Genomic DNA, 16,249 nt, shown 5'->3' with positions numbered 1-16,249 from the left:
TTTCCAAATTGGGATGAGCTTCCCCCTCATACAGTGGTCCTTAGCCTGAAGTCTTTGTTTATGCTTTTACTAAAACTAAGTGTGGAAGCCAGTGAGAGTCTGTTGAAGGGGAATGTAAGTGGTCTAAGATAATTTCGGGTTTAATTTTGGAGCAGTTACTTAGGATCGGGTTATTAAAGATATTTAAAATGAGAGGTGACTGCCTACATATGTAAAAAATTGTCCTTTAATCTTCCCCGAGCTTCAGGTCAATGTTAATGAGAACTAGTACTTGTATGAGGGTTTTTCTTAATTATTTTTTATAAAGTTAGGTATAAAGTGGCATGGAAATGGAAAGCATTACATTAATAGACAGGTTGATCAAGAATACTTTTTCTGATAGGACTCAAAACACAGCTCTGAACAATCCGTTCAATTCTTCTCTTTCAACAGGTGACACATTCAAGTGGTGATGTATAACATTTATTAAAATTTAGTATTAGAATTACTTTTTAGAGAGACACGCAAATCATATTATATCTTCTGCTCATATGTTTGCCTTCCTTTACTGAAAAAAAAATTGTGATGAAGAGATTCCTGCTGATCTAGAGATCTGCTTGAGAACAAATAGCGCTTTTTTTTGCAACCTTGCGTGAGCAGTTAGCACTAGCAAGATACTTATTTAAACTCGGCTAATTACAGGACCATTCACTGCAGCCTGAAGATTGTTTGCTTGTTTTCCAAGAGGGACTGGTTCTGTAATTTGTAGGTGGTTTTACTGAACCTTTGCACCTAGGCTGAAATGTGGCTGAACTGTTCTGTGCAGGAGTGCTGTTCTTGCCATATTACACCTACAGTGTAAAAACAGATGAGGCCTTAAGCAGTAACACTTGCTTATTTGAGCAGTCACAGATAGGACGAGTTTTTCAGTTGCTGAGCAGCTTCCACAACTATTGCCTTAATGAAAGTATTGCATGAGGAAAGGCTGAATTGAAATCTCGTCGTTTGATCTCTTGCGTCTTACTTGGGCTGTTTGTGAGAATATTCTGGTTTGCCTTTTTTTTTTTCTTTGACACACATAAAATGTATCTTTAGACCCGGACTGCATTAGACGTTCATTTGGTTAAATAGTTTCTCACTGTATTCAGTACTGCTTTGCTGCATCTGAAGCAAAATTTAATAGAGCACACAGTTTAGCGTTTGCTAAAAATAAATAGGAGAGGATGGCAAAGAATTTCTAATATACCTATGGAAGTTTTACAACAGCTTCTTTACACAGAAGTCATCATTTTGCATTTCCTTTTGTGTTAGTGGAAATTATGTAGTTACATCTCCTATACTTTGGAGAGAATAGACACACACACAGTTCTTCTCTTAAAATTTTGCTGGAAGGTTCCATAGGAAGCTTTAAGATACAGGTCTGTCACCACAGGTGTGTCTTTTAATACAGCATTAGACAGTTGTCAGTGGCATAAAACCTGTTTTCAAAATTGGCACGAATTGGCATCTTGGCTGGCAACATCTTCTGAGAGTAGTATGTGGGGAAAGAAATTTGCCCACTTATGACTGTATTTATTGTAAGCCAGGATGGAATACTGTTGAGAAGAAATTTGTACTGATGTTGGCACTTCTTCCACGTTTTTGAGGGAGTACTTAAATGCCCTTTCACAAAACTTCATTCTTTTCATTAACTCAAATGATTCCATAGGATGGTTCAGTGGACTGAAGTGAAATTAATTTGATTTAATAAAGTAAATAAAGTAAACTTAAATGAACTGAGTAAGATACCTTTATAATTATGATCCATCTTCATATTTTAATGTTAAAACCTCTTCAAAGTATACCTGTTTGAAGTCAAAGTAGGTAGCACCCTTCCAGATCAGGCCCATCAAAATACAGTAGGTATTCCTGAGTCAACAGAAATGAAATTTGTACTAAATTTTCCAGGACATTAGTGGCAGATGCAAATCCAAATAGGAAATATTTCCCAACAAGAATATAAATTATTAATGATTTACAAGGAGTAGATGAACAAGAGATGCTGGATCTTTATTTAACACATTTTAATATAAACTGAATTTTCAACCAGCGATTCAAAATATGCCCTGTCATATTTTTCAGGGGTTCGTTTCTCCATGTGCAAGCTTCAGCATTTGTGGGAAGAAGTAAGAAGGTTCTGTTCTAAGCCCATCTTAGAGTGACAGATAGATACTAAGGGGAAAACATTTGACTCAAATAAGCAAATTTGCTTTACTGATTGTTTTAAACCCAGTCTTCTTCAGCCAATTTTCCCTGGCAGCTATATAAAATCATTCTGAATTGCTGTAGTATTGGATCTGAGAAAGATGCCTCCAGTTATATAAAAACACTATTAGGTCACTTAGGACTGAAAGTGGAGGTTAAAATCAGTGATGTTTATTTTGTCTCTATCAGGTGGAGAAGCAAATCACTTTGTTAGATACAAAAAGACAACACTGACAGGAAAAGAAAAGGTTATATGTGAAAGGATGAGAGATTTTTCTTTCAGGGGAAGGGAGAGCAGGGTGTGTCTCTCAACATTCAGAAATATGTAAACTCATCTTTATGCTTAAAACAGTGACGAGGAATAAAGACCTTGGTTCAGCAGTCAGCTCTGTTCCTGATGCTCAGTGGTACTCCGTTTTGTACTAAGAAAATTGTGACTCTTTTGGGGCTTTATTCACAGTTACATTTGAGGACCTTTAACACCCCTCTGGCAACTTGCTCAGTCTGCTAGACAATATTCCTTCCGCACCAATAATGTTATCAAAAATGTTGAAGAAAACCAACTGAAAAGAAAACCATCAACATCCTTTAGTTGATCCAATTATCTGTCCCTAAAAAAAGGTTTTAACACCTCCCACACACAGAACAGCAGCTTCAGTAATTTGGCAATGATAACAGCGCATAATCAAGAAACATGAGGCTGTTATAAGTGGTAATATATCCCATTTTGTGTACAGGAAGAATTTTGTTTAAGTAAATATATTTTCTCTTTAAGTACCTTTTGGTATTAGGTTGCTCATCCCATTAGTCTCATACAGTTACCACAAATGTTTAACTGCAGAAGTCATAAATGGGTGAATCGTAACATTCCTAATGATGGCAGATAGGAGATTGGCCTTTGCATCTTTGGTTTTTTGTGATGTTCATGGTGTTCATGAAGTAACTGTGACTAACATGCAGAACAAAGGGTTGGAAGATTTGGTTATTTAGCTTCCACCAGTGACTAATTCACAGCTAACCTTAAGTGCACCATCATTCTAGAACAGTGCTCTGACAAGTCCTTTTAATGATAGGCTGCCATAGCTTCCCAGATGATATTACAACATGGTGTTTTATCAGCAAATTACATCCAAGGCCTAACATTCAATTACGAGAGGGTAGGTTGGGAAATAAAGCAGTCTGCTGTGTTTAGAATGCAATGAATTTTTTCACTACTGAAATGAGAACACCCTTGTATTGTAAACCTGCTGATAGGCTACAAATGACATTTTAAACTTTATGTCTGTAGCTGCTACGAATCTCAAAATTACTTATGTATGGAATTTGCATTAAGTCCGTGACAAGTCTCAGAAGCAGCTTAGACCCTAGACGCTGCAGTGATACGTACGCTAGATTTGCCCTTGTAGTTATGCTACAGAAGTACAGTAGTGTCATTAAAAAACGTGGCTATAATGTCAACTAGCAGACACCTTCACATGCAGAGCCCCCAGCCCTGATGTCCGTACTCAACTGAAGGAGATTTGGTAGAGTGAAGAATAAAAGACTAACCTTGAAGTTTCCACTGAGTATTCACAGAGAAACACCTTACATCAGTACAGAGCTATTTAAATTGAGATAGTGGCTGTTTGTACATGAAAAAAAAAATTAATGTGTTACATATTGCATATCACATCTCACCGATTTTAAAGGGAAAGGACCACATTTTGCCTTCCCAGTCCGTAAAATCTACAGACGGCCAGACAAGGAATACTTGGGGACTGTTTATTGTTTTATATTGCTTTTAACAAATAATTCACAATAAGCAGCATAATGCATTAATAATAGTTTATTAAAACAACAAGAGAGGAGATTTTCTTCCATATCATTATTCAAGTAAAATATTTCCCTTGGAAGAAAAAATAATTGGAACATTTCAGAGAATATGGGTCATTTGGTAATGCAATCAGTGTCTTCAAGCCAGAGAGAGGGGTAGACACAAACTTGGTAAGAGGAAAGTAGTTTGATTTTAAGTACATCCATGTGATAAGACAAAAATTACCCTATAAAAAATTATTAGTGACAGAGAGGGATTTTGGTTCATGTTGTGTCTTCCTGGACATCATGTTCCAAGTACTACTTTAAGCACAAAACTTTCCTTTCATGAAATCCCAGGGGGGGCACTCATACATTTCTTTGGACAATCTGCTCCCAAAGTCATTATATAACCTTGACATAATTAGCCTTTTTGCTAAATTATTTTGAAAATTGAAATCTAGTTTGTTAGTGGTATGGTATTTCCCTATTTCCTCACTGTATAGAGCGTCTGGTTCCTTAGGATTAACACTTGCACTTATGCTACTTAACACTGTCACCTCATTTTCATGCACTCTGAATTCAACAGAATTACAAACCTAAACCTCAAACAGAATAATCTTTATTTCTGAGCCCCTGTTTGTGCCACTAGCAAGGTCACTCCCAGCCTCGGAGGCGCACCGGCCGCAGAGCGGGGTTTGTGCCCATCTCCGTGCTCACCGCGCTCCTCCTCCGCAGGCCCACAGCCCGGGGAGGGGTCAGCGGCTCTGCGGGAGGGCTGCGGGGCTCTGCCTTTTCCTGTTTCTCCCAGAGCGGGGACAGCGGGACACGGACTGCCCCGGCGGAGCTCGGTCGCGGGGCCGCGCCGGCTCGGTCTCCCGGGGCGGTCCCCAGGCCCAAGTGTGGCCTGGAAGAGTAGGGCACCGCCGTGCTCTCGGAGGCACGAGGGCACGGGTTTGGGCCTGTGCTGCTCTGTGCGGGGGGATCCCTGCCGAGGGGCCCGTGCCTGCGGGCGGGCCCGCCGTACTGGGGAGCCAGGGCGCCTTGAGCGCGGCCTCAGCCAGCCACCCCCCCGCGCGCTGCGGTCCGGGGCCGCGCCTGTAGGCGACGCTGTTCCCGCTCCTCCCGCGTGTCCTGCGCACGGGCTCAGCCAAGCCTCTCCTCCGGCTCCCGCCCTCGGGAACTGCGCCGCCAGCCGGTTGGCGGAGCGCGCCTTCAATCCGAGGGTAACCCCGCCCTCCTCCCGCCGCTCGGAGTGCGGTTTGATTGGCAAACGCCCTTTGCTCTTCTCGCGCCGCAGCCGTCGCTCGCTCTAGCTGGCCGTGTGCGGAGCGACTGGCCCATCTGGCTGTCAATCATGGATTAGCCCCGTCCCAGCCAGTGATCCCGCCTCGTGAGGGTGAGGCGGGGGTTGATTGGCGCATTGGGCTATCAATCAGCAACCCGTTCCACCCTCTCCCGGTCAGGTAGCCCGGAAGATGGCGGCGGCGGCGGCGTCCGCAGGGGCTGGTGGGGTTCTGTGAGGGGAACGGGGCGGCGGCGGGGTCCGATGCCGCGGGCAGCCGCGCCGTGGAGGCGGGGGGCAACGGCTGCCGCGGGGGCTCGCCGCAGACGCTGAGAACCTCGAGCCCCTCGTTCAGCGCCGAGCCTTGGTCCGGGAGCAGAGGGCATGCAGCAGGGCGGGGGGCTCGGCGGGGGTGCCGAGCGGCGGGGGGGCGGCTCGCTGCCCTTCGGACCCCGGCGCCCGCTCGGCCTTGTCCTCCTGCTGTCGCTTCTCGTGGGGAGCGGCGGGGCGGCTCCGCTTCCGCGAGCAGGTGCAGGTGAGGCGCGGGAGGTGGCGGAGTGAAGCGGGGCTGGGGGGGGGGGGCGCTCCACAATGGGGCAGCGGCGGGGGCCTGGGCGAGAGGTGCCTGCGGTTGGGGGGTACGGGGCTCTGGAGGCGCGGTGGTGGTGCTGGAGCGAGGGGACTGCGGGTTTGCAAAGCCCCGTCCCTCCCCCGTACTGCGGGCAGGGCTCCGCGCCGCGCTGGGCGCGCTCCCCTCGGCGGAGCGTCGGGAAGGGCACGGCGGCTGGATGGGGCTCCCGGCGCGGCGGGCTGTCACGGTTGTGCCCGTAGCAGTGGGCGATATCCCGCTGCAGGTGTCTCCGTCTCTTAGGTGGAACTACGTGCTCGTTCTCCCCGTGTGTTTACCCACATACGTTCTTTCTGTAGTGGCTGCCGTTCTAACCTGTGCAGACCTCAGCGTGATTTTTCTTTTTCTTATTTTGCCTGTGAATCACCGAGACTCCCGTTCCTGGGTGGAGGCTCTTCAGGGCTGACAGCGCTTCCCTCCTTTCCGGTCAGATTAGTCGGATTCCCCCCTGCCCCCCCTCGGCCCAGTCTCTCTAAATAGTCATGTAGTTCACATTTATTTGTCTCCTGTGTTAGGTAACACTAACTTCCTTCGATTTTCCTGCTTATTTTCCCGTTTGTCTTAAACGCACAAACTGAAAAATAGGTCCTCTTAATCGTATGAGTTACTGAGATTTATTAGTACTGACAGGTAACAACCATCTCTGATTCAGGTTTTGGTTTTTTTTTTTTATTTAATTGGGACTTGCAAATATCACATTGTATCGGGACTGAATTTTGTTATGTTTGGTTTGAAAGCGTGCTGGGATTCATTTCTAACCATGAGGAGTTGAACAGCTGAAGTAGACAATATGTTCAGAGAGGAGGAGGAGCAGTAGGGAGGGAGAGATCTGAAGCACAGAGATTAGGTAATTTGGCTGCTATTCCACAGAAAGCATCAAAACTGGGAGTGGAACCCATATTTCCTTTATTTTTGGACCTATGCCTCCTTCCTAGTTTTTTTCTTCCCAAGAACATTTCTGAACTGTTCATCAGATACTCCCTCCATCAGCCTTCTTTGACGTCTTTCTTACTTTCTATAAAAGTAAATGTCTGCAAAAGATAAAACTGCCAGTCAAATCTGTATTTTCTTTGAGACTAAGTGATAGTTTTCTCATTTATGGAATACTTGAGATTTGTCCGAATAGTATGAACTTGTCATCAAGCCATAAGATAAGACAGCAGAATCAGTTGTGTGTGGAGGGCTTTTCCACCTTTTCTATGTCTGTCTTTTCCTGAAATGTGGTTAATTTTTCTATTTAAAGGTAGATGTCAGTGTCTGCATCAAGTGTGGTCTTTTTTTTTTTTTTTTTTTTTTTTTAAAATAGAAATTCCTCTTTCTATCAGGACTACACTATGTACCTTAAAAAGCTGGGAGGTCAAAACATAACTTCCATGACACTGGTAAAAAGCTTCATTCTGAGAATGAAAAGTTGATTGGACAAAATGTGGGAGATAGTATGAATGTCATGGGGTTCTCTTAATTTTTATTTTTTTAAAAGGCCAAATCAGGTATGTTAAGTGCAGAACTGCTAAGAGAAGTACTTAGGATGTTGTAATATTGGACTGATGCAAAATTAATAACATATCGTAATTGTATATGTTGTCTTTGGTTATAGTTTTAGCCCTAAGTATGTATACATGGGATGTTATCGTGGTTTAGTGAACTGTGCCAAATCCTGTCATGGAAAACCCAGTGAACTCTAGGAAATGAAACTGCTTCTTTCTACTGTATTTTTGCCCATGTAGTAAGAAGCAATATATTTACATTATTTTATTGACAGATATTTAGTATTTAAACCTTCAAGGACTCAAGAGGAACCTTTTCGAGTTTCATTGGCATCACTTTTGCTGGGAAGACTTCCTACTGAATGAAATAATGTGCCCAAATGGGTTTGCGTGCAGCAGATTCTTACTCTGCAGCATGTCCTGTGTTAGAAAGCTATGAGGACTTTTTTCGTTCTGTAGAATAACTTACTAATGAATGACAAGGAGACTGTTTTGTCTTGAACCTTCTGTGTCATACTAGGCAAATTTTATAACCTATCTAGAAGACAAACCTGTGACTTTATTTTACTGGGTTCATGAGTTGTGTTTAAAACCATCTCCATCCAGATTGTGAATTTCCCTCTTGTATATCCCATGATAGGTTGCTTTGATTTCCTGTATTGGGACTGACAAGTGGTGATGTTCTCCATTCTGGACCTTGGTAGTTTTTCCAGTAACGCTCCATCTGATACATATGAGTTGTGAACTTGTGAAGAATTTAATGGACTTCTCATAAAATAATTAGTAACTGGTTTCAGAATTAGTTCAGTATTCCACGGTTCTTCACCTAGCAAGAAGAGTTGCTTCTTTGGCAATGGAGACACGTTTTGATGTGTTTTGCCCTGAGCTTGTTACAGCAAAGGTGGGAATCCATAGAAAAAGGAGGCAAGTGTCTGTAGTTGTTGTAGTGAACTTTGCAGAATAGTTCACAGAATATGCCCATAATAAATTAACTTATCTTAGGGAAGGGAACTGGAAAGCAGGAAGTGGTGACATGCAAGTTCTAGCAAGACTGGATTGGATTCCTTGTTCAAAAATGCTCCATTTTGTGGAACTGCTGTGGAAGTATGCCAGACTGTATGGGTGGGGAACTGTCAAGTTCCTAGGGCCTTGATTGAGATGAATGATGCCACTCTTTGTAAGTATGGCTTCATAGTGTTTGCAGATGAAGGCGTGCATTGATGATGTGTCCTATATTCATCTTGTATTTTTGAGTTTATATTTCTAAACCTTTTTTTTTTTTTCTTCTCAACAATACTGGTATGTACTGCGATAGTTATGAATTTAAGGTTTCACTTTACAGTGGAGGTGAGAGCTGGTGGCAGGTCTACTGGGAAGTAGTTCATAGGATGAAGTGCTGTAATTGTTTTGAGCTGTGGAGTATTAGTGATTTTACCTGAATGCATCAGACTAAGATGACTTCCACTTTTAGTACTATCTGACTGAAGAAAGGGCATCTGGGAATGACTCTTTAGCAGCAGTATTTTGCAGCCAAACATAGTGCGTTCTAATCTGACACGTCTGCTTTACTGTGCTAAAGCTTTACATTTACGTCCAGCTTCTTTCTGTTCTTCTAACTTGGATTTCCGTACTTGACCTCAATTCAGCTGCCTCTCCAAGAAAGCTGAGGATCTGAATCAAGGGGACGTGTGTAATGTCAGACAAAGTATTTCTGTCATCTCTGTGCTATATGCTTTGGAATAAAAGTAACAGGGGCTCAATAATATCCTTATTTTCCTGTAAAACTTGAATAGGTGGTAGCATTTTTAGCAGATATGTTCAATTTTGCATTTGTGATGAATTATGTAATCTATTAGGTTGAATTTAGACAGCTGGACTGGTGCCTACACGCCTTCTTGGTTTGTGCTAAGAACCTCCGTCTTGGGACTTCCATCCTGGACCAGTTGCATGTCGTGACAGTGAGTCCTTGCTGATGAGCTTGGTCATGTACAATCCAGGAAAAGACACTTAGAAATGGGTGTGTAGTATCCAGAGACATCCATCTAGAGTCATTCATGCAGCTGTAGCTAGTAAAGTCAGCTGGCCATGATGGCAAGTTAAAACTTTGAGATTAAGTCACTGTTTTTTATTTGTTAAGATGAGTTCTGTAGTATGTATATATTCTTGGGAAAATGGTTGCTTTTGAGTTGGTTTGGTGTGATGTTTCACTTGACGTTCTGTCTGACTGAGGCCCAATTGTGGTTGTGGCCTGTGGTTTGGTACAGTGTAAAATGTATGTGACACCTACATGTAATAAGAAAAGCAGTGTTCTAAGCATATGCAAGTTAGCGACTCAGATCTCTTGAAGTTAAGAAAAGTCTTGCTTGTGAAGTGGAGATTTTTAATTGGTGGTATATACTGTTCTTGGGACTGGTCTATCTTTCCTCCCCTTTCAAGCACTAAACTTGTTTACTTCTTCCTATATTTCTCTTTCTGCCTTCTGTCCCAGACGCCTAATAATTGTAGAACTAGAGCTGGTAAGTTGTCTTTTATCTTTTGTTTCTATCTGTGAGTTTGACTCTGAGGTAAGAAGCCAAGCCTGCCTCTTTGGCCTGCAGGGACGTTCGTGCAAGGCTTTGTTCGCAGACTTGGTCTAGTTTGTCTGCCTCTGGCTCTAAAGTGTCTGGACTTTGCTACAGCTAAATCAGTCCTTATAGGAGGAGGTCATTTTCTGAGGTTCTTTCTCACGTCTTGAGTGCTTGGGTGTATTTGATAATTCCTTGGATATCATTGCAGCATATTAAGATAGCACTGCTCAGAGACAGTCTTAAGGTATGTTGTCATCGCATCATTGGTTTGAAAGGGCCCATCAGTCAGTGTTCGTTTTGCCCCAGATCCTATATAATAAAAGGAGATTATGTTACATAGTGAGATCCTGCAGCACAGAAGATAAAGTTATATTTTTGGAGGCTACTGAACAGCTGTCAGGCAAAGTTGAGTGGAAATAATTTTCTGGACATTTGCTGTGGTTTGGTTTCAGTCACTATCCACACGTGGTTTACCTGTGCGGGATAAAGAAACCCTTGGTCAGTGTAATGCCAGAGGCTGCAAAAATTGTAGTTCTCTGTTTCTGTCCTTATGCTCCAGTTCTGCAGATGGACAGCACATGGAGTACTTGAGTCTTTCTTGGATTTTATTTTGAGTCTGCCTTTCTATTTGGTGTGCACATCTAGTATCTGGAGCTTGATATGGTTCTGGGTACAATTTGCAATAGCTTCAGTGCTTTTATTGCTCCATATGAACTCTTCGTTTTCATCGTTCTGCTGTTATGAAAAGTTTTGAGCAGCATCAGTGATACTGGAAACAATTTGTAGATACTTTTATAATCAGAAATGTACAAAGTGTGTCAGGATAGCTGTTTCAGTCTAAATGCATAGTTTAAGCTCGACCTGTGGCAAGTATAGTGGCACATAGCTTAGGGAAGGTGATGGTGTGAAGCAAGTTCTGTCAGTGTATTGTCTTCTGAAGGATTTTTTGTATGGTACAAAGTAACACCTTGTTCAGTGCTACTACACTTACAAAAGATTCCTTAGTGGTAAGGAAAGATCACTGCAGTGACTTATCAGTGACATGACTTTTTTTAGGACTACCTTTGCACCCTGAGACTGCTTTGGTATGAAAGAGGTGTAAACAGTTTTAACAGTAGACTTCTCAGTGCAGGCTTTTAAGCTTTCAGCCTGTAGACCAGATCCAGTTCTCCAAAATCAGTCTGTCATCTTATGGCCTGTTCTTCTGAGGGATTCTTCAGCTATGAATAGGGGTGAGAAATACAGCTGAATAAACTCTTCCAGCAAAATACTGCTTCTTCCTTTCTTTCCCACATTTCCTAAGCCAGTCATACATCAGAGTTGGAAATGCATCTACTGTAAAATCAAGATTCTAGAAAATCTCATCACATGAAGGTTGTGTGTATGGATTTGTTTCACCTGAACAGAAATACACTGGTTTTGAAGAAACTAATTTATCTTAATAGGTTATATTCCTGTCAAATGGTGGGAGAAAGATATACCAATGGTTTAGTTTTCATGCTGCAGGTACGTCTGACGGTTTGAGATACCATGGTGTGTAACCATCTCCTACTTCTTTAAATGATTGTGGTCTACCCTGTTTAAAAAAAAAAAAATCTACAACCCCTGTGGCTCACTGTTGGAGAAATGGTGTAGCAGATGAAAACATACTGTACTTGAGCAGGAATTAATTGTCAAAACCAAAGTCTAGCAGTATAGAATAAAGTGTACTCTGCAGAATTTTTTATATATATATAATATACACATGCACACATTTAAGAATCATGTGGTACCTTTGCAAGAGAATGGTGTTACCCAGATTTTCCAGAGATACTGCTATAAAGCCATAGGATACGTAATTATTTGACATGTCTATTTTTTTGCCTTGTCTTAAGACACCTTTATGCAAACATGAGATTCTGACACTGAAACTTGAAACAGATCTCACTCTGTAAACACTTGAAGTACTAACCTATATTTAGTCCTTATTAAAATTGAGCAGTATGCTGTTCTGTGAGTAATTCTTTGACGTTACTGGGAAGACGTGTAAGGTAATAGAATAAGGACAGAAATGTAAAACTAGCCCCAGCTCACAGCTTTAGTTGCTAGCTGTTCAGCCAACACAGACCAGGACAGGTGTTCAGAAAAAATGAGGATTGGAGCTGTGTTGTTCTCAGGGTCTACATGAGAATCCAGCATTGCCCCAGATATTCTTGCCTTAGGATGTGTAACCTGTGCCACCCTTACGTAGAACGTGGACTTAAGCAGCTGTATCTCTTCTGAAGCACACTGTAAAAGTATTTAGCGGGAGCATGAGATAAAATAGTTTGAAAAAGTGTTGACTTAGATTGCGGGGTAGACTTCTTGTATCCTTTCTAAGGACAAATGGGAGGATAGAGATAATTTGCCAAGAATTGCTGACATAGAGCTACACATCCAGTCGTGATAAGAAGTAGCTAATATTTCTTCTTGAAAATATTGTAATGTTGCATAGGACAGTAATGATTTCAGGGTCATGTGTCCACAAAACACATTTAACTATAAAATGGCTTTTGTCACTGGAAAATTATATTCAGAACGCAAGGTGGGTTGGAGGAATGTGTCAGAGGTTTTTTTTTTTTTTTATTGCTTCATGGGGAAAAACTCAGTAGGAAATTGCCACTTGCTGTCTTCATTACCCTTACTTCTGATGATCAACTCTTGCAGAAAAGAAAAGCTGATCTTTTTTTCAGAATAGTCTGTGCATGTGTATTGGCCTTTCATCCTACCCACCTCCCCCATCAGGCACTTAAATAATAGAGTTTTAGGATAAGATAGGGATTGTGGTGGACAAGTTGAGTAGAGGAGTGAAATGTTTCAGTTTCGGTCTAGAATAATACAGTAAGAGTAGCCTGTGTGTGATTTTTTTTTTTTTCTACTTTTTTGTTCCACTTCTGCGAAAGTTTGGTCATCTTACTTACATCTTTCTGAGTGTGAGACTTTGATTTAGGCCATGTAACACAATTCAGATTTAGGTGGGAAATAGTTTTATTGACAAGCTGTTAATTACTGCTGCTTGTAGTCAGAAAGATTAAATACAAATACAAGTAACTTGGACAGCTGCAGTTGTAAGTCCTTAAGAGGTTTTTTTTTCTTGAGACTATATCTAGTAATTAGGATTTTCCATAGTTGTAAGGAAGAAGGGAAAATGAAATCAGGTGATAAAGTGCTTTTGCGTAAAGATACGTCTGTAATATCCATACTGCAGGTTACTTCTGTTAGTTATGCAAACTTTGCATTGTCCAGGATAAGGGTAGTAACAATGTCATGAGAAGACAGGCTTTTGAAAGAACTCTCTACAAGTAGTAACATTTTCAATAGTTTGTTCCAGGTTAATTTTATTGTTTTAAAACTTTTGTGTTTTCTTTGAATGCCAATAAGTACTAAAAATCGGAAAGCTGAAAAGTTCACTTATAAACTGAGAACCTCATTAACGTCACTTAAGGAGTGTTATGTGTGTCTGTTCTTAGAGATTTCCTCAATGAAGGAGCGTTTCCAATCTTTGCTTGAAATAGTTTGGGCATTTGGAAACAGTTTTAGATTTCACTAGGGTGCTGGCGTTGTGTTGAGGATGTCAAGACAATGAAAGTCATCTGAGATCTTGAAAATGTTTCTTCTTGTTGTACTGGTAATGGTCATTGAAATCAAAGGGCTGACTGGAATTTGGAGTGCCTCTCTCCTCCTGAAATTCTTTTTAAAGTGCAAGTAGCACTCCTTCAAAACTTGTGCTAAGTTTTTATTTGCTTGTGTTGTTTCTTAGTTGAAGGTTGATGGTGATTGCGGGATCAATATTTTAAAGCCTATGGTAATATAGCATGGCGTAGCTAAATGATCACATTGCACATGTTTCTGCTGAAAATCTAAAAAATGATGCTCCTTTTTGGCTCAATAGTTAAGTGGAGCAGAGCAGGAAAAAAGTAACATGACTGGTACACAGTAGCTATTGGAATGTGCCTTTGAAGGTTTTTTTGTGGGTGAAATACAGGAGTTGCAGTGCATGTTGTGCTTTACTTTGTCATAATCAGACATTATACAATAGATGCGTCTAAGCTTGTTTTGAATAGGCTTTTGGTTTAGTATTCTACTTGCTACCCGTAGCCCTCCAGAGTTTGTAGGCCTGGTTGTATCTGTATTGGTTTTGTGCCCATTAGTAGCAAACCTCTGCAGATTGCATGGAGTAAATAAATGCAGGAGAAACCGTTTGTGAGGAAAAGATAGTGATCTGAATCTGACTTGTGAAGAACTGGGTAGGAGTTGAGAACACTTTCCCACTTAACTGCTAGCATAGAGAATGCCAGCATTATTTAGGAAAGTTGGGGTGGCTTTTCAAATCGTGTTTATCAAAACCACTAAAAATTAGGATGATATTAAACTTTTAAATCTGGTTACATTAAAGATCTGTTAAACGCAGAGTAAGTAAACTGATCAAGTTTATGAAGCACCTAGGGAACAAAGTTAGATTTGGGCACTCATTAGTATTTTGAAGGCTGCTCTGTTCCAACTTGGTGTTGTAAAGTAACATCTCAGTTCATGATCATATAATTTGAGGGTGTCCAAGAGACAGTTTAAGTGACAGCTGTCATGCTAGATTTGTGCTGGAAATAGTCACAGCTATTAGTGCACAACTGCCATTTATATAGATACTCTTAAAAGAAGAGAGGCTCTGATGCAGTGAGACTGTTGTCGCATAGCAACTACTGTGCTGAAAGCTTAAAGTCAGATGCTCCCTTGAAGTTCACTGTGCCCTAATAATGCTTAATTTATCAGGGCCTTGCACTGCCTTCATCACAGTAGTGAATGTTTCTTATTAGTGTGCTCAGTAATGTCTGTCCTGTACATTTACTTTTATTTTTTTTCACCAAGCTTAGAACTGTGCAGTGTCGTGCAATTTTTTTAGCCCAGTTTCATTAAAGTTGAGACCTTAATAACATGATTAATCACATTGAACCAAATTGGAGAGACTCTGAGTTCAAACGTCATGGCCTTTCGTAATATGGTGGTAGAAGGAAGATGGGCCTACCATCCCTCGTATGGACAGGCAGTTAGGTCTGGTCCCGTGTCATTCTGCGTGGTGGCTGTTGCCTGGCAAGTGGACATGGATGGACCATTTGGCTAGCTGGCATGCCTCTTGTTCCTAATTAATGGTAGCAAAGGAAGCCACAAGTGGCTGACGTGTGTGGGTATTTGTGAGTACTGTGGGCAGACCGGGAAATTGCATAGAGAAGGAAACCAGTTCTAATGAGAAACAAACTTCTGTTTGCTTAGTTGTTGCATTTGATAGTGAACTATCGTATGAAGAAAGTAGACTTGGAAGAAACGTAGGAAGGTATAGAGAATCCTGACCTATATAAATTGCTTTGAAATAAACTTTGTATGAAAATAGCATGTTTCGAGTGGTGGAAAAATGTTAGTACATGCTGTAGTGTATGTTGTCATGTCTGTACTTGATCCAGAGAATGCCAGCATAATGTGTCATCATTAGTTTTTCAGTGAGTATGTTCATGTACTTGCCTGCCTACAGGATTTGAGTTCAGGTGTGCTGTGCTCAAATTTAGACTTTAGTGTAAAACTTGCTTATGAAATGTCAGTCTTCAGTGATGCTGAGGAGTCTGCTTCAACAGCTGTTAAATACCTACCTCTACCAGGGCTTTAATTTGTTTATGATACCATGTACTTTTCAAAAGTGGGTAAATAACAGCATAGAATCAGTATTTAACACGATAAGGCTTTGGGAAAAAAAAACCCTTATTTTCTGTGTTGATAATTTAGGACCATCTAGATGCCATTTTGAGATGGAACATTTACTAGTGCAGAGTTCTTTCTGAAACATGATGTTGTGTTAACCTTGTGGTAACACACACAGTACCACAGACACGCTGCATCTCCTGATTATTTTAATAGGGTAGTGATATAATCCAGACCTCTTCCTCCTACTTAAGCAGTTTGGATATACCAGACCGAAGTAGTCTAGACTGCTTGTATTAACTGACAGAAAGCTTTATATTGTTGGCATTTTGTAGGTAGTATTTGTTGGATCTGTTTTGCAGTTCCTTTTGTAAAGAGCAGATTCTGACTTCTGGATAGATACTATGTTAAATATGGTGGGTTTTTAAACTGAGATAATACACTGAGTAAATTTATTAAGTTCTCTACTCTTATGTTAAGATTCTTGACTTCTGCACTCGTTATGAAATTGTGAGTGATATTTATTGGATTTACCTATATATAGATTGAAATTAATTAAGTTTAC

At 41.2% G+C, this 16,249-nt stretch overlaps 1 protein-coding gene across 1 annotated transcript in view; it reads left to right on the top strand.

Moving 5' to 3' along the window:
- Positions 1-5,683: 5,683 nt before the first annotated feature.
- Positions 5,684-16,249, top strand: part of LMTK2 (lemur tail kinase 2) — a 43,554-nt gene continuing 32,988 nt past the window's right edge. Inside the window, exon 1 of the mRNA XM_086760100.1 lies at positions 5,684-5,834. Within this exon, the coding sequence (XP_086616226.1) occupies positions 5,684-5,834 (151 nt within the window). The remainder of the gene's footprint in view (positions 5,835-16,249) is intronic.

Source organism: Chlamydotis macqueenii, chromosome 15, assembly GCF_036417535.1.
Source record: "Chlamydotis macqueenii isolate bChlMac1 chromosome 15, bChlMac1.mat, whole genome shotgun sequence".
Taxonomy (NCBI): domain Eukaryota; kingdom Metazoa; phylum Chordata; class Aves; order Otidiformes; family Otididae; genus Chlamydotis; species Chlamydotis macqueenii.
Note: the sequence above shows the minus strand (reverse complement) of the source record. Positions and strands in the feature narration are given on the sequence as shown.